At 43.8% G+C, this 22,679-nt stretch overlaps 1 protein-coding gene across 1 annotated transcript in view; it reads right to left on the bottom strand.

The window, feature by feature from the left end:
• MCF2L (MCF.2 cell line derived transforming sequence-like) overlaps nucleotides 1-22,679 on the bottom strand; it is a 296,792-nt gene that overhangs the window by 79,815 nt on the left and 194,298 nt on the right. Inside the window, exon 4 of the mRNA XM_006883804.1 lies at nucleotides 7,785-7,875. Within this exon, the coding sequence (XP_006883866.1) occupies nucleotides 7,785-7,875 (91 nt within the window). The remainder of the gene's footprint in view (nucleotides 1-7,784; nucleotides 7,876-22,679) is intronic.

The raw sequence follows: 22,679 nt of genomic DNA, 5'->3' as shown, positions 1-22,679 counted from the left end.
AGCGCAGGAGAGGAAGGCCCTCTATGAGGTGGATTGATTCAGTGACTGGGATAATTGGGATGGGAGTGTCGGAGACGGTGCGGTTGGCGCAGGACAGAGCAGAGTTTAGGGCTGTTGTACATAGGGTCGCTATGAGTCGCAGGCGACTTGACGGCACATAACGACGACTACGAACGACGACAAAGTACCACAGCTCAAAGGCATCAATTCTCCTTCTATCCTCCAGAAGAATATACATGTTATAAAATTTGCATCCACCTGAGGACACCCCCAAATACTGCTCAACTACAGTCTTACAAGAGATGTTCACATTCTCAGTTTTGTATCTTACTATTTCTGCTTCTGATTACTGTTTGAGACCAGCGAACTGTGGCAGGTAAACATACACATTGCTCTCAAACAAGACAAGGACCTTGATAGACACACAGGAAGTCTGATCTTAGAAACAATAGATTCCTCTAACATCTCATTTTACTGCTCCAAGCCAAGCTGAAGGCATCCAAAGAACAAAAAGAACCCCAAATTAGGGAAAACTCAGCTCATGAGATAGCACATATGGTGGGCTAAAAATAGCCCCATAATTACACTGCATTATGTAAGTGCTGATTCTCACCCGAGTAGCCAAGTGCATTTGGAGATAAATATAAGCCTTTGGCCACAGACTTGATTTTGTAGCATCCTGCAGCAAACTGTGACCCAGGTGATGGGGTGGAATTGTTCACACCAGAGTGTCAATGTCTTCAGAAATTCTCTGAAGGGCTCTGCTGCCGGCCTCAGCTGACACTAAGTGAGGGTTCTTTCAAAGCTGCCTGGGATAAAAGCTGAAACGTAACAGACTCAGACAAACCAGTAGACGAGGTCTGCAGTGCAGGGTAGTAGCATCACTGGGCTGTGACACCTTCCCCTTTGCCCAGGTTCCTTAGACTCAGGGTTAATAAAATTATCTCTGACAAACCAAAGAAAGACATGTTGGTGGAGTCATTTCTCATCTGCTTTGTATTGGGAGATGCAGCACGAGGAAGAGCCTGCAAATCACTTCCTGTCACCAGAAACACCATCTCATCCCACCACAGAGACAGAGTAGGGGTCAGGCCCCATTGCCTTCACACAAAACCCACTCAGCATCCTCTCCTTCTTTGCCTGCCTGCATCCTTGGCTCTGTGCTGCATCTAACGCTATCGTCTTCCTTCTTTTTGCTGTAATGGCAACTTTCCTGGAGCTCCAAGAGGACAACAAACAAGGTCATCATTGGCGTGCCTTTCTCCATCTCAAATTTCCATGACTACCTGATGTTTTCCTTTCTCTCCATCCTTCCAAACCCAAAGCCACTGTCATTTACTCAATTCTGACTGATAGAGACTCTCCAACAAGTTTCCAAGGCTCTTTAAATAAAGAGACTACCCACCTTTCTCCGAAGAAGCAGCTAGTGGATTTGAACTACTGATCTTTTGGTTACCAGCTTAGGACACAGTACAACATCACCAGATCTCCTCCTTCTCCTCTGATCTTCCACCTTTTCCCAGTATGTCTTTTTCCAGGGACTAACCTCCTTTTGACAACATGTCACAAGTATACGAGATCAAGAGCCACCATCCTTGCCTCTAAGGAGTACCCTGGTTTCACTTCCTCTGACAGACCTGTCACATAGCAGAGGCTTAAAGGAATGTGATTAATACATGACTAGATGTCAATAGTGTTAACACTGTTTTGTGGTATGGAGTCAAATCCATCTCACAGTGACCTATATGGCAGAGGAGAACTGCCTCATGGGATCTCCTGCCTATAACATTTATGGGAGACTACTAAGTCTTTTCTCTTGAGAAGCCATTGGTAGACTTTCAATTAGCAACAGAGTGTTTAGTTATTGCACCACCAGGACTCTATCACATTAATGTTGTTTTGTACTGTGGAGTTAGAACTGACTCATAGCTGGTTTTCAGAGGCAGTAAATTGCAGAGGAAGAGACTGCCCATCCTTCTCCCACCGAGCAGCTGGCAGATTTGAACCATGTACCTTTGGGCCGGCAGCTCAATTCCTGACCACTAGGCCAGCAGCGTGCCCCACTGGCATTAACAGTATTAGTACATTATGCAGATAAAACAATCTTGCTTGCTGAGTCTGAGGATAACACAAGACATTTGCTGCAGAAGGTCAAGGACTGCAGCCCCCAATATGGATTGAGGCTCAACATCAAGAAAACAAAGATTCTTACCACTGGGCCAATCAGTAGCATCAGGATAGATGGAGAAGAGATTGAGATTGTTAACAATTTTAGCTTGCTTAGTTCCACAATCAATACTCGTGACACCAGCAGTAAGTAAATTAAAAGGTGAATTGCACTGGAAAATCTGCTGTCAGGGACCTCTCCAAAGTACTGAAGAGCAACAATGTCAGTCTAGATAGAGAATAAGGTGAACCTGATTCAGGCCATGGTCTTTGCAATTACTTGCTATGCATCAGAGAACTGGGCAATGATGGAGGATGACAGAAGAAGGATCAATGCTTTTGAGTTATGGTGCTAAAGAGAGAGAGAGAGAACAAACAAGTCCACCCTGGAGAAGGTGAAACCAGGCTGCTCCCTGGAGACAAGGATCTTGAAGCTCTGTCTCACATATTTTGGGCATGTTGCCAGGAGGGACTTGTCCTTGGAAAGGCACATCATGCTTGAAAGGGTGGAGGGACAAGAGAGGATGAGATGGACTGATTTAGTGACTGGGGAAACAGGGGTAGGTGTGTCAAAGACAATGCAATCAACTCAAGATAGAGCAGGGTTCAGAGCTGTTGTACATACAGGTTTACTATGAGTTCCAAGTGACTGGATGACACATAACAACAATAATAATAAAAGACAGTTTTTGGTGATTCTGCTTCAATTATCAAATCAGTATTAGCCAACCCAGAGAATGAAAAAGGAAAGAAAACAGGATAGAGAAAAAAACCCACCAAAACCCTTCAAAGTAACGAAAGTAAATTTTTAAGCTGTAAAAATCAACATAAGGAGCCCTGGCAGTTCAGTGGTTAAGTGCTCAGCTCTTAATAGAACCAACCAGTTGCTGTGTGAGATAAAGTCATAGCCGTCTGCTCTGCTTGAGAACTCTCCCAGGCATTCTACCCTGCTCTATAGCTACGTTATGTTCTGTTGAGTCAGGACAAACCCATGGCTGACTCTCCAATGGGTTTCCAGAGGCAGTAAATCACACGGGAAGAGATTGCCCATCTTTCTCCTTCAGAACAGCTGGTGGATTTGAGCAATGTACTTTTAGGGTGGTAGTACAACTCCTTACCATTAAGCCATCACAGCTCTCTGCCCTATAGGGGCATTTAGAATTGGAATCCACTTGATGGGAGTGGATAAGAAGCAATGCAAAAATTTAAACTCAAACACAGTAGCATAACTAGTATCATGCTACTACTGCATCCAGTGCATAAATTCATGGGGTCATGCTCAGGCCCCTGCTGCCCCTACTCCTTCAGATCTTCTTTCATCCCCAGATGCAGAGTCCTTGTTGGTGTTAGATGCCATCAAGTCAGCTCTGACCCACAAGGAACCTCTGGACAACAGAACACAATCCTGCTGGTCCTGCACGATCCTCACCAACTCTGCTGTGCTCAAACCCATCCTTATTAATGTTCGTTGTTGTTATGCACCATCGGGTCTGAGTTGACTCATAGGTGACCATAAGGCAGGTTTTCAGAGGCACCAAACTCCACAGGAGGAGACTGTTCATCTTTCTCCCAGGGAAGAGCTGGTGGATCTAAATGCATGCCTTTGGGTTGGCAGTGCAACTCCTTACTGTTAAGCAAAAGCCCCGGAGTAATATATAGCCATAGCTGTAAATGGTTTCAGTAAAGTACTGAAAAACAATGGTGTCACTCTGGAGACTAAGGTGTGCCTGATACAGGCCATGGTCTTTGCAATCATTTGCTATGTGTCAGAGAGCTGGACAATGATTAGGCAGGATAGAAGAATTGATGCCTTTGAGCTGCGGTGTTGGATATACCATGGACTGCTAAGAAAATGAACAGGTTCACCCTAGAGAGGATTAAACCAGATTGCTCCTTGGAGGCAAGGAGTCTGAAGTGTCATCTGACATACTTTGGACATGCTGTAAGGAGGGATCAGTCCTTGGAGAAGGATATCATGCTTGCGAGGGTGGAGGTAGGGATAATGCAGGAGAAGAAGATCCTCTATGAGATGGATTGATGCAGTGCCTGGGGTAATGGGGGTAGGTGTGTTGGAGTCAGTGAGATTGGCATAGGACAGAGCAGGGTTTAGGGCTTTTGTACACAGGGTTGCTATGAGTAGCTATGACTCCATGGCACATAAAAACAATAAAAGTAACTCTTACATTATATGAATATGACCAACAAAACTGTTTTCTGAGCTCTTTCTACACTGAATTACATCATGACTTGTTACATTATCAGTAACTGAGAGGAAACTTTTTACAATTTTCTCCATCGTTTCCTCTAATTACTGCTTCATTCTTCTCAGAAAGTTATTGATTTATATTCACAATCACTAAAGAGCACAATACTGTAGCTAAAACACTAGAAAATTTGACAAAATCAGCAACTGTGGAAACTCTGGCAGCAACACAAACAGGAGCACATGCTTGCACAAAACACTTCAAGCACCAAGGCATCACTGTAACTGGGTAATAATGGCAGCTCTAACTAATGCATGCTGGAAGGTTCCAAAAGCTCAGGCGTGTAGTTTTAGCCATGTAGGTGTATTGATACACGTGAGCTGAGCATAAAAAAAGTTTTTGTTCTTATAACTACTGGGATATTTTTTTTAAAAGTAAAATATTTACACTGAAATACTGCACAAAAATTATATAGAGAGGCATGTCGATGTCACCTCAGCCAACAGTGTCATTTGATGTGGTCCCCACTTCTATTCTCCTTTAGAGATGTCCCTAGTGAAATAGTAATTTTTCAGAATGTTTACAAAACAATATTTTAAGGATGAACCAATCTCCTTCAAAAATTTCTCTGGTCATAAACTTGATGACGGATAAAACTATGGTTACATTTGGCAACTTGGAATCTCAACACCTACACCATGTGGAGCTTTGTCACACAGCATATTGCATGGTGTCTTGTCGGATGATCTCAATGGATTGCTTCCGTTTTTAAAAAGAATTTTGGTATTTCTTCAAAACACTGATGCATTTGGGAGGCCTCTTGGCATTTAGTCCAGGAGAAACTGATGACTTCCCCTGACACTTACTGTGAACATGCCATGTGTGTGGCAGTGGGCTGGATGTGAGGAGCAGACATGAACAGGGTTTGGGCTTGCCATCAAGGAACTCATAGCGTACACACCCTTAATAACTGTGGACTGTGGCTGTGCCTCAGAAAGGTAGGAGCAAAGTGGAAGACTTGGAGAATGGGGCAACCGGCTCTGGCTAGGCTTCTGGGAAAGGCGACATTTGATAAAAGTGTGACAGAATGAGTAGAAAATCTCTCTCAGGTGGACCTTTGGTGGTGGGAACTCTCAGTAGAGGAAGTGTGCAAAGGTGTGAGAGAATACTTTAGGCGATGATAGTAAAGAAAGGCATCCTTGAACCCTACAGAAGGAAATGAAAGACCTCTGAGTATCAAAGGAAGCAGCTGGCCCCTACTGTCCATTCATAAAGCTTTCTAATGATTTCTTTAAGTCCATAATCTATTCCAATAAACCCAACCCACTGTCATTGAGTCAATTCCATATCAGCTCTGCGGAGAGAGTCGAATTGCTCCACAGAGGTTCCGAGCTGCAACCTTTATCGAAACTGGAAGCTACATCTTCCTCCCGCAGTACCACTGGTGAGTTTGAAGCACTCATTGGTCAGCAGCCAAGTATCTTACCTCCATCCCCACCAGTGCTCCTCAAATCAACAGTGGATAAATGTAAAAGAAACGGGATAGAGTATTTTGAGTTTAAAATGTTATTTTTCATTTTTAGTCTTTCTCTGAACAACAATATGCTTCTTGGTACCCCTGGACTAATTTACTGATTCAAGAACTATCTGTTGTGTGTCTGACACAGTGGGTTCTCATTCTGTCCCCCACATGATCATGTTCAAAGAATCCATTTTAAAATGGAAGATAATTAAATGAAACACTTTGGTTTTTAACTGGCAACAATGTATTATCAAAAGTTTTTTCTAAACGTCTGAAGTGTTCCATAAAAAGAGTATTGGATATGTAACATGTCTGCTTCTCTGGACACATTTTTGAGAACTTTGATTTCTTCCTGAAAAATACTGCTGTGGGAAGTACATGCTAGCCTGGGACTAAGGACATGACAGGGGATCAAACTTCCAGGAGATGCAGCAAAAAAGTGCAAGAGAATCCGATGCAGGTAAGATCTTTTTATATGAAAGACAAAGTCGAAGAAGAAGCAAGAGCTTAGATCAAAAAAAGATGTTAGGTTGTTAAGGGTCATAGCGAATACTTGGGGAGCTCTGCCTGGTAGCTTAGTGGGAAAGGAGCCGTGCTGCCAACCCAACAGCAGTTGGTTTGAAAGATGGGCATTCTACTTCTGTGAGATTTACAGCTTCTGAGAACCTGCTGGAGGGTCAACAATTAAAAAAAAAGAGTCAGTTCTGACTCACACAATAAGAACAACAACAAAGATGAAGTAACAAAGCACAATGTAGGAAAAGATATGAATTCTTCTGCTATACCCTGAACCTGAATCCAGCTGACTTCTCAAAGGTCAAAGATGGTTTTGAATATATGACAAGACCAAGAACAAGAAGTAAGAGAAATCTTCATTTCCTCAGGAGGTAAAGTCCTAAGGAATAGTTTGAGGGTAGCTGAGCTCTCACATTTAAGCACCAACACGTCACAGGTGCTGTGGGCCGGCCTGTATGTGACAACCAAACTCCTTTTCGGTCCTTCAGCTGCTGCTGTGTTCCCACCAGCAGGCAGGGACCACGAACGTGGGTGAAGCTCAGCTTGGTGAGAAGGCTGCCAGCCCCCCTCCAGGGTGTGGGTGGAAGCGGAAGCACCGGAGGAAAATAAGATCTGGGGGCTCTCTGCCAACTTAATCTCCTCTTCTTACACTGTCACCTCAGTCTAATATTAAATAACCAAAAACCCTAAACAATAACCAAACGGTGAATTTTCTAGTGCCGAGGACAGTTCCCAGAATATGCAAATGGACTCTGCAGATGTAAAGATAGCCTCGTTGGAAATGTGGGCTACAAAATTCAGGGGTGCATTTCTAAGAATTCCTGCTGTATTTTATTCAGTTTTACAGAACACATGGCTTTATCTGGATAAGAAGGCCATTTAAGAAAAAAGTGATATAACTGAAACTTGTAACTTAAAGATTTTCAGAGACAATTTAACAATTTAACCTTCCTCGATCAAAACTTTTGTGGTGCATTTAAAGGTGACTAAATATTGAAATCCAGATTCATCTTGCATATTTAACACTCAGACCTAAACTGGCAGTCCTGGAAAAGTGAAACAGTTTGTAAATGATAAGAGGTCCTTTAGCAGCTTGTGAAAATGAACCAAACAACACAGCTTTGCAGTCATTTTCTGAGAAGCTAAAGAAGATGTGGGTTCCCAGGTTTGTCCCCTTTACTTTTGCCTCGCCCTCCTCACCCCCAGCCCCTGCTTATCATTCACGTGGGAGTCCAAGCTGAGCATCAGCTGTGGCTGAGCTGAAGGGAGGAAACCATGGGCTGCTGAATCTCAGGAGCAGCAACACTGCAGGTCCCTCACCAGGATGGGAGTCGGAGGGACCTTTCCTGGGACCCCCAGGGGTACAGGCCACTTACTGCTATTCGCAGGACCGACGCCTTCACTGAAGTCCATTTGTCTTGCCTTCGGTCTATGACAAGGATAAATCCAATCCCAGCATCTTGTAAACTGAAACGAGGAGGAGAGAGAGCTGCAGTTAGCGCCTGCAGGCAGGAAGAAAGGTGCTTCATCAGATCTCTAGGAAAATCTTATGGCAAGAGACTCCTCTTATAATCTTGATGCCATTTCTGCATTGAAGGAAAAGCAAACAGCAAGCAAACACGAGAAAACTGCCGCCCTTCCACTGGGATCCTGTGCAGCCGCACGCAGGCAATTCTTGGAACTTATCTACAGACAATGCGTGTGTGTGTGTGTGTGTGTGTGTGTGTGTGTGTGTAAGACAGAGAGACAGAGAAAGAGAGGGAGGGAGGGAGCTTTCCAGCCTAACATCGACCATCTCACACTTTAAAGATCCTGTCCAAACCCATCTTTCCTGAAGCTCAGTAAATTTATATTCCACATTCAGAACCAAGCCACGCTCCTTGTCTGGTTGGCCAGCTGGGTAAAACCCTCCAAGGCAAGTTTTATGATCCATACATCACATTAGTCCTAGTGTCTGAGGTCCCCGTGTCCTTCCACGTTAAAAAAGCGCTCTTGTTGGCATTGCTACAACTTTGGGAAAAGATCCCCGAGGCTTCCGGAGGCTCACAGGCATCTGTTGGAAATGGGATATAAGATAGAGCTCTTTGCAGCGGCAACATCTGTGATAAAGATAACAGTGGAGCTGTTGTATAACGCTGCCCTCCGTGGCTCTGCTGCTTAGCTTGGCGGCAGGAGCCTGAGTCACGGTGTGGAAGCGAAGAGGCCTGCTTCTGTTGGGCAATTTCACATCCAAGCCAATTGCGTAATGCCAGCAGCTGCCTGCCAGCCAATCCACGTCAGGGCCCCACAAGACAGGCAAGCTCCGATGCACTGACTTGAATTGTTAATTTCCAAATCTCTGAATATATTTAAGTGAGCCACTCCTGGGTTTAAGTGGGAATCAGAGATATAGAGAACATATATAAATTGGGCCATCTGCGACAGTGTTTGGCATGTTATAAACATTATGTAACATTAAGCCAGAGCTAACATACCAGAGGATCCTTTCTGACTCTTAAAGTTAGTGCTGTGACAGTCACCTACACAATCTACAACTGTGTGGCCCTGTGTGGTTGATTTGGTGTCCTTACGTGTATCTGGTACTTATTGACTCCGAGCATGGATAGTCATTTGATCTGGTAACAGAAAAAGACTTGGGGGGAAGTGCCCAGGTAAACATCAGCTTTTTTTCAAGACAGCCATTCTGCTGCAGGTATCCAAGCTCACACATGCACATGCAGTGTGAATCCCATGACTATTTCAGGGCTGGATGGGGTCCTGCGAACACAACTGCTTTGGGATCTGGCTTCGTTCTTACGGAATTAAGAGAAATATATTTTTCTAGGTGATGCTTTGATCCTGCTCTCTTTTACTTCTTGAATTTTGAGCACTAGGATATTTTTGTAAAAATACTGAGTGTGCAGTAAGTATGTCGTTATTATCAGGTGCAGCCGAGTTGAGTATGACTCATAATGACCCTAGAAAAAGCAGCACTGAGCCCTGTTCTAGTCTATGCATCCTCATCCTCTGACACACTGAGCCCTCTCCTGCAGTCACTGTGTTAATCCATCTCATTGGGGTCTTCCCCTCTCTCACTGACCCTCCACCTTCTCAAGCATGATGTTCCTCTCCAAGGAATAATCTCTCCTTGCAACATGTCCATAGTATGAGAGACAGAGCTTTGCCATCTTTGTCTCCAAGAAGCACTCTGGCTGCACTTTCCCCAAAGCATTATCTGTTCTTTTGGCAGTCCATGGAGCAAAAGGGGGTGGGGGGCACCATTAGAACAGCAGAGATTAATGAATGGATTGGGAGGGTGAAAAAATAGGCTAGGTACAATAGAGACTTGGTAAGATAGGGCGATAAAAGTCATAGATCAATAATAATTTAGTATATAAAACACAGTATGATTATATAAAACATGATATACATGAATTAAACATAAATGAATGACTATGTGCAAACCAATTTAAAAAAATGTCGAATCAGGCCTAGAAATCACACTCCACTGGCTCTGTTCTGTCACGGCTTTAGGACAAAACGCCTTATGGTCTCCCAGTTATACTATCCTTTTGCTAAGTGACTTCAAATGGGTTTTGCTTACATCACTATAACTCTTGTTACTGGTGCAAGAAGAAGCCCATTTGGCAACACAGCCTTCAATTCAGGAGCCAGGGCTCAGCCAAAGGCCCAAGGCCTGGACAGGGAGGAAGCAGAATATCAGGGTGTCGGTGTAGAAGGATGTCCAATACTCCTCAGCTGGAGTCGTAACCATCCCACCCAACTACCTGCTCTGTTTCGAGGGGTTCAAAGTGATAGGTTATTTCTCTGATGATGCTGGCTATTGAGCTGGCTTTTTACGAAGCTGCTTTGTTGTCTGGGAAGCTTTTGAGTCCCTGGAGAGTGACTAATAGGAGGGTTCCCCCTCACTTCTCTAACTACCTCCACCCCTGCAGGCAATTTCATTATGTCTTCCTTTGCACCTGTAAGCCTGGGACTCAACATGCCGACCTGATGACCTGACGCTTCCTGAAGTGAAAGAGTTATTTTGCAAGGAGCACGTAACCATCAGATCAGAAACCAAGGGAATGCAGTACTTTCAAGTTTCAAAGAAGAGATCTGAGAGTGTGCCAGTGTGCATGGTTTGCTAAAAAAAAAAATCTGTTGCCAAGGAAACGTGTGCATTAGGGTGTGAAGAGCCTACTGCCTGTCTGTGTAGAGGCGGACTGGGTGGGTAACAGCAAGGATTGTAGGGCCAATTTCTTTAGCAGTGTCATCTTGGACAAATGACTCAGCATTTAACATTCACCTTTCCCCTGCAAATACGGGAATAAAACAGTATCTACATCATGGGATGTGTGAACTAATGGAGTTGGTAGATGTAATACTTGAAAATGTGTTTGACTTGCTAAGTGTTGTTGTCCTTGTTGATATTATTATTATTATTTTTTGTGTGTGTGTGTGGATGCTGCTTTATTGTTTTGCAGAGCAGCAAAAAGTCACTTCGTTTTCCTTCTTTTTCCTGAAATGAAGCTTGGATGGCGGGGGAAACGGTAAACTCGGGTTCATGTGGAAAACTATTATCCTACTGATAAAATATCATCATTCTTTCTCAAAAACGTTAGGGGTTTTGTCGACGTCAGAAGCTGCCATTCTGGATCTGGCATCGAAATTCAGACTATTGTCTTCTGTTGCCCAAACTTATCCAATTTTGTGGTGTAGAGTGTTGGCCAACCAACCATACACGTCCACCTGCTTTTACTTCCTGACTGCCCATAACATGTCTCTAGTTCACATACTTTCATTTCTAGTAATAAATTAATCTCATGAAGTGGTTTAAAGTCTTACACTCTTGCATCTTAATTTGCATTTATATATTGATTCAAACTTTCACATACATATGCATATATGTAGTAAGTCCACTCTTTATGGTCACAGAAAGTTATGACAGGTTCTTAACCTCGGAGAGCTTACAATCAAAGATTATTTTCCAAACTTCATTTACCATGTAACACTTCTCCAATTTTGTAAATACCCACTCTATCTCTCCTGCTAGTCTCTTATTCACTCTTTAAATTGTCTCAGTGAAGGTTGCATAGTGAAGTGTACTCGGGGCAGGGGTGGGGGTGGGGGTGGGGGGACAGGGAGATTGTATACCAATGAAGGAATTTTTTCTTTTCAAAGAGAAGAGCGAACTTAGGGGAGGGATGGGCAGGGAGAAAAGTGCAACAATGAATGAATGGAAATCTAAAATCTCTGTAAATGTTCATTAAAATTAATAAAATAAATTAAAAAAAAAACAAAACAAAACAAACCCAAAAACTATTTTTTAAAGTAATCTTTTCATTAATGTTTTTGATTGAATATTAATATCATCAACAGATATTTATGAGAAAGGAATACCATTTTATATCTATGTTTACTTATAGATGCCATGACAAAAACTCAAACTTCAAACATAATTCAAATGACAGAAGAAATACAAGCAATTATATTCACAAGAAGACATATGAAGAAATCAGTTTGTCTACAAAAAAGTAGATAGGATACTTTATTCACAGTAATAAAGGGATCGTCATATCATTGCTTCTTAGTTTTTGAAACATAGGCTATCACTTGTTATGCATCAGAGAGTTGGACAATGACTAAGGAGGACAGAAGGAGAATTGATGCCTTTGAGCTTTGGTGTTGGAGAAGAGTGCTGAGGGTACCATGGATTGCTAAGAAAACAAACAGATTCATCCTGGAGAGGGTTAAACAGGGCTGCTCCTTGGAGGCAAGGATTCTGAGGTTTCATCTGACATACTTTGGTCATGTTGTAAGGAGAGACCAGTCCTTGGAGAAGGACATCATGCTTGGGAGGGTGGAGGGCAGGCACAGGAGAGGAAGGCCCTCTAGGAGATGGATTGATTTGGTGAGTGGGGTAATTGGGATGAGCATGCTGGAGACAATGAGATTGGCACAGGACAGAGCAGAGTTTAGAGCTGTCGTACATAGGGTCGCTATGAGTCGCAAGCTACTTGATGGCACATAACAACAAACAGTACATACTTTGTCAATAAGATAGTTGGTTTGCTAATATACTCAGAGTATGTTATCTGAAGGGACAACTCACGAGAAAGGATCTGTGGCAGAGGGCTCAGCCCACTGGTTCCCTCTTTGCCTGCACAAGGTATGGAACTTTTCTTTAGAAAGAAGGATTTCTCTCTATTTAACTCATAGCCTAGAGGTAAGGAATTATGCCGCCAACCCAAAGGGAGATGATTTTAATCCATTAGCTGCTGAAGAGGAAATACGGGCTTTACAGGCTTGGAAAATCCACCATGAGTCAGTTCTGACTTGAAGCACATGGGCAACAGCATTTATTTAACAAACATTTCAGTGCTGCTCTGGGCCGGGCAGGGTACCGAACTGTCCACTTTATCTTTCCACTCTTCATTTCCCCCTGTAACAGTTTGGTGGGGTAAGCACACTTGCTCCTTCAGCCTGTGGGTCAACTCAGCCATGTACATCATGCCTCCTCTCCTCCTATTTTGGGGAAATTGACCCAGAAGATCTAAAAACTTGGGAAGGCATCGGTGATGGCTAGTTTCATGTACTAGCTTGGTTAGGCTAGGTTTGACCAAACACTAGTCTAGATGCTGGCATGGAGTAGTTGTTAGTTATCATGCAATCTGCTACAGCACACAGCAGCACCGTCTACAGCAGAGCAGGACATGGTCCGGTTCGTCCTAACTGCGGATCTAACCCAGGAGGCCCAGCCTGCAGCACTATTAACAGGCAATGTTCTGTTGGGATCCACTGCTGAGCTTTCACTGGCTAATAATGCCAATCAGGCCTTCCTTCTTAGTCTGTCTTAGTCTGGAGGCTCTGCTGAGTCCTGTCCACCGTGAGTGTCCCTGCTGGTGTGGGCACACTGGTGGCACAGCACCTGGTCTCATGGTACCATGCAAACCACTATAGCACAGCACGTGGGCAGCCGGGTGGCAGATGGGGCAGTTACGTGTGATTAAATCATCTGGCCTTGCACAGAGCTGATTACCTGTCATAATGCAATCTAATGCAGTGCAAATGACTAAGCAGCTGGGATCAGACCAGTCTAAGGTGAATTCTAAGCCCAATCATATTTGAGTTATAAAAAGATCAGACAGACAGAGGTACATGGGCGAGACGAGAACGACCACCAAGGAAGCCACCAGTCACCAGCCACTTGGAAAGGGTCACAGAAGGAACTGACAAGATCAAGACCTTGATTTGGGATCAGGACACTCATTAGGGCTTTTAGCCTTCAGAACTGTAAGAAATGAAATATCTATTTTCTACAAGCATCTACTCTTGGTGTTTTTCATTTATGGCTGTGTATGAAATTAAGATGTTATCTGATGCAACCTGTAAAGAGAATTTAAACACCTCTTTCCTATCGAATAGAAAGCTCTAGTTGGCCAAGTGGATAGAGAGGTGCTCTGCCAACCCAGAGGTGGGTGGTATGAATCCACCAGCTGTTCCAAGGGAGAAAGATGGGCAGTTTTCTTTTGTGCAACTAGCTGCCTCTGAAAACTCTCAGGGAGGTCAGCGGTGAGTCAGTTCTGACTCCATGGCAATAAACTGTTGCTGTTTCTACCCAGTGGGAACTCGAGTGGTGTAATCTGTAACAAAACGCACTGCTAATCCAAAGGTGGTCCATCCCCGCCAGTCTGAATTCAGAAGGAGCTCATAAGGGGAAAAGACAGGCAATCTTCTCTCCAACCCCGTTGCCATTTACAGCCTTGGAAACCCAATGAGGAGGTGCTTGGATCACAACCGACTTAATAGCAGTGTGTCTGAGACTTTCCATCCAAACTGCCTGCACTTTTGTCAAGAGCAAGGCCTGCCATCCCCCTGGAGCCCTGGGCACAGCTGAGAGTCTCCAGGAGTGAATGAGTTTCCTGTCAGTTCTCACACATCCACACTACGCTGAGGGCAGATGTGCTCCTCTGAGCAATGAACTAGGTCCTGGGGCTCCTGCCATGCACCTGTGACCTCATGCGCCTAAGGGAAAGGGCGGTGGGTATGCATGTTCCTTATAACTAGAAACGGGCTCCCTCGTGGGATTAGCCTTGTTCAATGAAGGGTGGGTGGAGGAGGAGGAATAGCAGGGAAATGTATAGCTCAGAAGCTGGCAGCCCCCAGGAGAGATGCCCCTCCCTGAGGACACGGTGACAGGAGTGTGGTCCTGTAGAAACACCGTTGGGGCAGCCTCCAACCTGGCAACAGCTGGACTCCGAGCAGTTCCCTGGCCAGCTGGTCCTGCAGCTGAATTTAAGGCAGATGAGCTCACTCATCTGCCTGTGAAATGCCTCCCCTACTGGTCCTGCCTTCCACCTCTACTCCAGTCACAGTGGGAGAGGGAAGACCAGTCCTCCCCCCACATGCATCTCAGCTCTAGATCTAAGCCACCCTCGTCCTACCCAGGCTTCACTCCAGCAGGTATCCCCTTCATCTCCTGCTACCAGAGTTCTTCCTCTCCAATGGACTGCCAAATGAATAAACATGTATGTCTCAGAGAAAATGCAACCAGGCTGCTCCTTGGAGGTAAGGATGGTGACACATCATCTCACATACTCTGGGTATGCTGTTAGGAAAGGCTGGCTAGTCCTTGGAGAAGATCATGTTTGGAATAGTGGAGGGTCAGCATAGGAGAGGAAGACGCTCAACAAGATGGACTGACATGGCAACTACAACAATGGGCTCAAGTCTATTGGGGATGGTGAGAATGGCACAGAACAGGGCCAGGTTCAGTCCTGCTGTTCACAGAGTTGCTATGAATTGCTGTCAACTAAATGGCACATGACAATAACAACGAGTGCTTATAAGCATCACCTTAGATGCTGTTAGGTGCCATCAAGTTCACTATGATTCACAGTGACCCTAGATCAACAGACTAGAAGCCCTGCCCTATCCTCCACCATCACCATAAGCTCTGCCTTGTGCAAGCACATTGTTGAAGTCCCTCTGTCCATCCATCTCCTTGAGTGTCTTCTTCTCTTTTGCAGTCTTTGATAAAATAGTCATTGTTGATGGCTGCCATCAAGCTGACTCTGAATCACAGTGACTCTATGTATAATAACATGGACAGTTTTCTGGTCTCACATTATCTTCACAATGATGGTACGAGCCCATGGTTAGAAGTGCTGTGCTGGTCCATGTCACTGAGGGTTTTCATCATCTTTGCTGTCCTTCTATTTTACCAAACATGATGCTCTTTTCTAGCAATTGGTCATTTCCAATGTCAAGTCCAAAGGAAGCTGGGTGAAGTCTCTCCACCCTGCTGTTAAAGAGCTTTCTGGTTGTACTTCCTCTGGGACTGACATGCTTGTTCCTCTTAAAGTCCACAGTATCTTCCATATTCTTTGTCAATGAGAAATAGTAATAGTATAGCTAATCAGGGGCAAAACTTCCACTCTTTCACCACTGGAAGCTGAACATTCACCTTATATCAGTGAAATTCCAGCAACAGCTCCTTGAGTCCTCACTAACCCTATGGCCCTCTAAGTCCTGTGAACAAAGCTTCTGTTTGTAATTTGTACCTTTTAAAATTGGGCTTTGATAGGAAGACTGGTAGGCTACAAGTTATCCTCTCATAGCCAGAAGCCAAAGTTAGATAGTGTGTTTTTATCCATTCCTCATGCAACAGAAACATTTATATGATTATGATGTTTGAAATTCAACAAGTGGCTAACCTCCTCTCCTGGAGGAAAGATTCCACTGGGCTTTCCAACCCTATTCTTTACAGATTTCCAGAGCACTTGTTACGATCTCTGGACATAGTGGGATTGGGAGGAGGTAGCTACAATTTCCAACCTCCTCAGGGTACTTTATGCTTTATCTAGTTCTACCTGGATCTGCCCTGCCCTCCATTTTTATACCCCAAGGGGCTCAGCAAAGTACTTTATACAATCAAAATTGTTATCATTGTGACAACAGACATTGTTATCATTGTAACAATACACAGCACTTACAATGGAAGCCAGGATTTGAACACAGTTTTAAGAGGCAGCACTGTGTAGCAGCTAAGAACAAAGTCCAGTGGCAGAGCCTTGCTCAGGAGGAACTCTCCTAAGACAGTATCTTTGCTCCTTCCCCTAACCCTCTGTATGAAGAAATGAGGCAGGCACCAGAGAGGGGTGAGAGGCCAGTGGGGTTTTGGGTGTTTTCCCCTCTGAATGGAGGAGCAGCGTGGAGGCATGCTTCAGTGCCCACGAGAAGAAGCCATTGGAGAGGAAGAACTCTGGTAGCAGGAGATGAAGGGGATACCTGCTGGAGTGAAGCCTGGGTAGGACGAGGGGGGCTTAGATCTAGAGCTGAGATGCATGTGGGGGAGGACTGGTCTTCCCTCTCCCACTGTGACTGGAGTAGAGGTGGAAGGCAGGACCAGGAGGGGAGGCATTTCACATTTGAGTACATGTATTTTCCTTATGTACTATGGGATGAAGTTACTAGTTAAAACTATAGAGAACAACAGGTGACAGTGGTGATTAAAGAAAGCCAAAGGTTTGATTTAAAGGTGCTCTTGGAAAGTGGGTAAATCAGTTAACCAGGGAAACATGAAAGGACTACTTGAATTCAGAGAGGATGCACTGAGTTCTGGGACCATAAGCTGAAGGCTGGTGAATGCGTGCTTTTCTCCACCCGTTTTCAATTGTTAAGATGCAGACTCAGAGCAAGCTGCTTGTTGGGCTCACTCAGGTTGAGGGTGGTGCTTTAGGAAAGACAGTAAGAGAGTCAAGGTTATGGTTCTGTCCAAAGAATCTTGAGAGAATAAGAAGGAAAATGGAGATGGGAATGTGAGGTAACAAACAGTAGATTGGGGATTACCTTTCAGCCAAACAGCAAACAGGCTTTAAAAATGAGTAAGAACACCAATGAGGAAACTTCTCAGAACAATCAGCCGTATGAGACCAAAACAGTAGCACCTATCTCAACAAAGCTCAGATGGCAGGAAGGTGCAGGGCAGGAGGAGCAGTGGATACTGGGAACTCACGGAGGGAGTGGGAAGAGAAACTCATTCTCAGGGAGCTCCAGTGGCATGGCCCACAGGGAGTTGCACTGCTAACCCAAAGTGGCACCTTTCAGGCGGTTCGAAGCCACCAGCAGATCCATGAGAGAAAAATGGGCAATCTCCTCTTGTGCAGCTCTGGGAGCCTGATGGAGGGTTTAAAGAGAAGGAATTACAATGTTACAAAACAAATTGCTGTATGGAAAACTTTCTCTGCATACTTCACTCAAAACACAATAAAGAGAAAGTAAACCACTCTATTCCCAACTAGTAACAAGTGAAAAAGAAAAACTGCAGTAGATTCTAGATCTCCTGGCTGAAGAGCTGTTTGAACGGAACTGTAGGAGGGCTGGGGAGACAGAAGGATGCGGCAGAAAACCTGACACAGAGCTTTCACGGGTGGTGCTGATGTTGACCAAGGAAGACACGTCAAAGGTGATGCTGTGAGCGTTTAGTATGGGATGAACAACAGCAGCAGTGAAGAGGCTATGTGCCGTCAAGAGGCTTGAGACTCCTAGTGACCCCATGCACAATAACTCGGAACCCTGTTTTACCATGAGCCAAGCTCACTGTCTCTGGGACCCCCCCTACCCCCATTACATCAGTTACCATGTCAAGCCATCTCCTCCAGGGTCTTTCTCTCTTGCGCTGTCCCCCCATCCATCCTTCCAAGGATGATGTCCTTCTCCAAAGACTGCCCCTCCTGGAGACATGTCCAAAGTACACGAGATGGAGCTTCAAAATCTTTGCCTCCAAGGAGCAACTTGGTTTCACCCTCTCTAGGTTGAACCTGTTAGTTTTTTTGGCAGTCCATGGTATGTTCAAAACTCTTCTCCAGCACCAAAACGTGAAGGCATTGATTCTTCTTCTGTCATCCTTAGTCATTATCTAGCTCATTGATGCATAACAAGTAATTGTAAAGACCATGGCCTGTATCAGGCACATCTTAGTCCCTAGACTGACACTGTTGCTCTTTAGTACTCTGGAGAGGTCCGTGACGGCAGATTTTCCCAATGCAATTCATTGCTTGATTTCCTAACTGCTGTTGCCAAGAGTGTTGATGATGGTGCCAAGTAAGTTAAAATTGTTAACAACCTCAATCTCTTTTCCATCTATCATGGCGCTGCCAATCAGTGAAAATCTTTGTCTTCTTGATGTTGAGTTTCAATCTATATTGAAGACTACAGTCTTTGGCCTTTTGCAGCAAATGCTTTAGATACTCTCCAGTTTGGGCAAGCTAGGTTATGCCATCTTCATAACGTAGATGGTTGATGAGTCTTCCCCCAATTCTGATGCCACATTTTTCTGTATAGACCAGCCTCCTGAATGATCTGTTCCTCATACAGATTGAAAAGGTATGCAGATAGGATGCATTCTTGATGCACTCCTTTTCTGATTTTGAACTATCCAGTGTTTCCTTGCTCTGTTCTGATGACTGCTTCCTAATCTTAAAGTTTGGGGGGGGGGTTGTTGTTTGTTTATTTTTAAACGCAATGCATTTTTAAAAAATCATGATTTGAGTGACAGTTTACAAGCATTTTTTGGTTTTCAATCATTCATGTACATCTTTTTCCATAATACTAATATACCCATATTGTCTGATCATTCATTCACTCCATATTGTCTTTCTCTTTCTTTTTTATCTTAATAAGTGTTTTCGATACTGTCCTCTAGATTCATCTATGTTATGCAGAGTTTCATGAAGTCGTCATTGTTTTTCAATGCTGCATGGCATTCCACTTGTGAATATACCATAGTTTCCTTAACCATTTGACCATTGATGGACACGGGATGTTTCCATTCCTATAATGTTGTGAATAATGCCACAGAAATATGGTGGTACAAACCTCATAGCAGGATTATTCATAATTGCAATAACATGGAAACAGCTCAAATGTTCAACCACAATCAAATGGATTGAGAAATTGTGGTGCAGTCACACAATGGAATACTATGCAGCACTCAAGAGCAAAATGATTTCTAAAATTACAACATAAAAAGGGAGAAACTGGAGGACATTATGCTGAGTGAAATAATCCAGTCTCATAAAGATAAATACTGCATATGACTATTACTGTAAAAATATAAGGATAACTAGTAAACATGTATGAGGATCCAAGGGGTAAGGGGTGGGAACAGAGAGGGGAGTTGGCAGGGGAGGAAATCAAAGGGTCACACAATTTGTTGAGTGGAGGGAGAGGGGTTAAGGGAAATATCCAGTGGGGATCTGGAAAGAAAGAGTTATTATGGACATGATTTAATGGTGAATTATTTTATAACAAATAATGAATGAGAGTGATTGTATGAAACAGTGTGAATGAAGGATAGCGTGAAGTACAATGTATATGAACTTTGTATTGCAATCACTTGTTATGCATCAGAAAGCTGGACAATGACTAGGGATAATAGAAGGAGAGTTGATGCCTTTGAGCTGCAGTGCTAGAGAAGAGTATTGAATATACGATGGACTGCTAGGACAACAAACAAGTTCATCCTGGAGAGAGTGAAGCCAGGCTGCTCCTTGGAGGCAAGGATTCTGAAGCTTCGTCTGACATATTTTGGACATGATGCAATGTGGGATCAGTCCTTGGAGAAGGATATCATGCTTGGGAGGGTGGAGGGACAGTGCAAGAGAGGATGACCCTTGATGAAATGGATCGATTCACTGACTGGGATAATTGGGGTAGGTGTGTCAGAGACAATAAGATTCACACAGGACAGAGCAGGGTTTAGGGCTGTTGTACATAGGGTCACTATGAGTCACAAGGCAACTCGACAGCACATAACAAGAACAACATATCATATGGAAGTTTAAGAATAGATGCTTTAGAGTTTTAAAAATTGCACAATTAAAAATATAATTTTCATTAATCACAGGAATGAACTTTGTTCCTGTATCAGTTAATGCACAGTGTGACATGTTACCGTGTAAAGTGACAAGCCACCCAAACAGAAGAAATTTTTAAAATCTCATTTTGACCTATGGCACCCTCTTGTGGTCTGAAGTGGGAACTACATGCGGATTAAGGCAAATTTAACAAGGCCACAGAGTCTGACCCCCCACTACAATGCCGAGACTGTAAATCTCAAGGCAGAAGACTTTCCATCCTTATCCTTTGGAGCTAATGGATTTGAATCACCAGAGAGATGCAATCTTTAGGTTAGGAGGGCACCTCTGTGGGCTATGCCACTAGGGGGCCCTGAGGCAATTTTGGTTGTCCATTATTTTGCAAATGTAAATGAAGCAAGGAGCTCTTCAAACAGTGGTGACAGTTAATGCATACAAAATCCACCACATTCCCCTCTACTTCCTCCTTGACCAGAAACATTTGTAGGAGGCCCTGAAGGACAGGGGGACTTCTCAATAGTCTGAGTGAGTACAGGACCTCAGTATGCTGATATTCTCTGGGACAGTCTTAAGAAAATCTTTCCTAAGACCAAAATTTTTAGTAGTTCTCAGGGGTAAAGACAGGAATGAGCTGCTTAGGGGACACTGGGCTTCTGTGAAGGGTAATTTAAAAAAAAAAGAAACCACACAAAACCCCAAAACTAGTGACGAAGGTTGAAGAACATGATGAATGTGATTGCTGTATGAGGTAAAAAGGGCTGAAATGACAAATACATCCCCTACCAAACACATTACCATAGACTTGATTTTGACTCACAATAATCCTAGAGAGAGTGACACAGACCTGCCCAATAGTGTTTCCAAGGCTGTAAATCTTTACGGAAGCAGAATGCTACATCTTTCTTCCATGATTTGGCTGCTAAATTGTAACCACTGACTATCCAAGTGTTTTATATACAGATATATACACACACACACACAGAGGTACACATGTATCTATCGAGTTTGAAACTACCCACAGCTGACCATCCAGTGGGGTTTTAGTTGCAGTTAATCTCAAGAGAGGAGATTGCCCACCTTTCTCCTGTGGAGCGGCTGGTGAACTCAAACTATGTGCCTCTGGGATTACAGCTCAGTTTCTTACCACTAGGCTACCAGAGCTCATATATCCGTATGTTGTTATATGTCATCAAGTCGGCTCCAACTCATAGACCCTATGTGAAATAGCTCTGTATGCTGAACTACCCTAAACCAGTCTTACTGTCTCCAATATCTAGATCTAGATCTACATATAAAATGGAGAGATAGAGGAAAAGAGAGAAGGAGAAAGAGGGAAGGAGAGGGTGAGTGAGTGAGACAGTGCACCTTCCTTTGGGACAAATCCATGGATAGCTCTGTATTTCTCTGGTGGACTCTCTGTTCCTTCAAGAGTTTGAAGCCTGAGTGATTACCATTTAAATGCAGCCCAGGAGGCTCGTTGTCAATAAGCTGAAGGAATCCCATCTCACCTCAGAAGCAGTGACAAAGTTTAACAGGGCATCAAGCAGTAACTGTTGGAAAGGATGTGGAGAGACAGGAACTCTCATACACTGTTGGTGGGACTGTAAAATGGTACAACCACTCCAGAAGGCAGGTTGGAATTCCCTCAAAAGGTTGAACAAAGAAATTCCGTATCACCCAGCTATTCCACTCCTAGGAACATATCCCAAGGAATTTAGAACTTAGACACAAATGGAGATTTGCACACCAATGTTCATGGCAGCGCTGTTATTTATAATCGCAAGAACATGGAAACAGACCAAATATCCAACCACAATTGAATGGGTTAAGAAATTGTGGTACATTCACATGATGGAGTACTACACAGCACTCAGTAGTAACAATTTTGAAAATTACTACATAACTTGGTGGAGACTGGAGGGCATTATGCTGAGTGAACTAACTCATAACTCAGTCTCACTGTCAAAACAGAAGGATAATTATGTATGTGGATTCAATGGCAGAAGGGGTGGGAACAGAGGGGGAAGAGTGAGTGGGGGGAGAGTGGGTGGGGGTGGGGAATCAAAAGGCCACACTATTCGGTGGGTGGAGGGAGAGGGGGTAAGGGAAATGGGAGAGAACCAGTGGGGATGTGGAAAAGACAGAGTAATGATGGGCATGGTTTAATGTTGGATGATTTTACAACACACAATGAATGAGAATGACATAATGAAACACAATGTGAATGAAGGATAGTGTGAAACACAATGTATATGAATTATTTATGCAAACCAATGTGGAAATCAAATAATAAAAACAAAGGAGGGAAAGGCCAAGAGATTCACCTAGAATTAATTCACTGGGCCTGCAGCTTTCAGGACCCAGGTTTCCATGTACTCTTAAATCCCTCCTGCCACTTAGGAGGTGGAG

This window comes from Elephantulus edwardii, unplaced genomic scaffold (genome assembly GCF_000299155.1).
Source record: "Elephantulus edwardii isolate Elephantulus edwardi_28Jun2011 unplaced genomic scaffold, EleEdw1.0 scaffold00030, whole genome shotgun sequence".
NCBI lineage: Eukaryota > Metazoa > Chordata > Mammalia > Macroscelidea > Macroscelididae > Elephantulus > Elephantulus edwardii.
The sequence above is the reverse complement of the archived record's forward strand: the minus strand, read 5'-3'. Positions and strand labels throughout refer to the sequence as shown.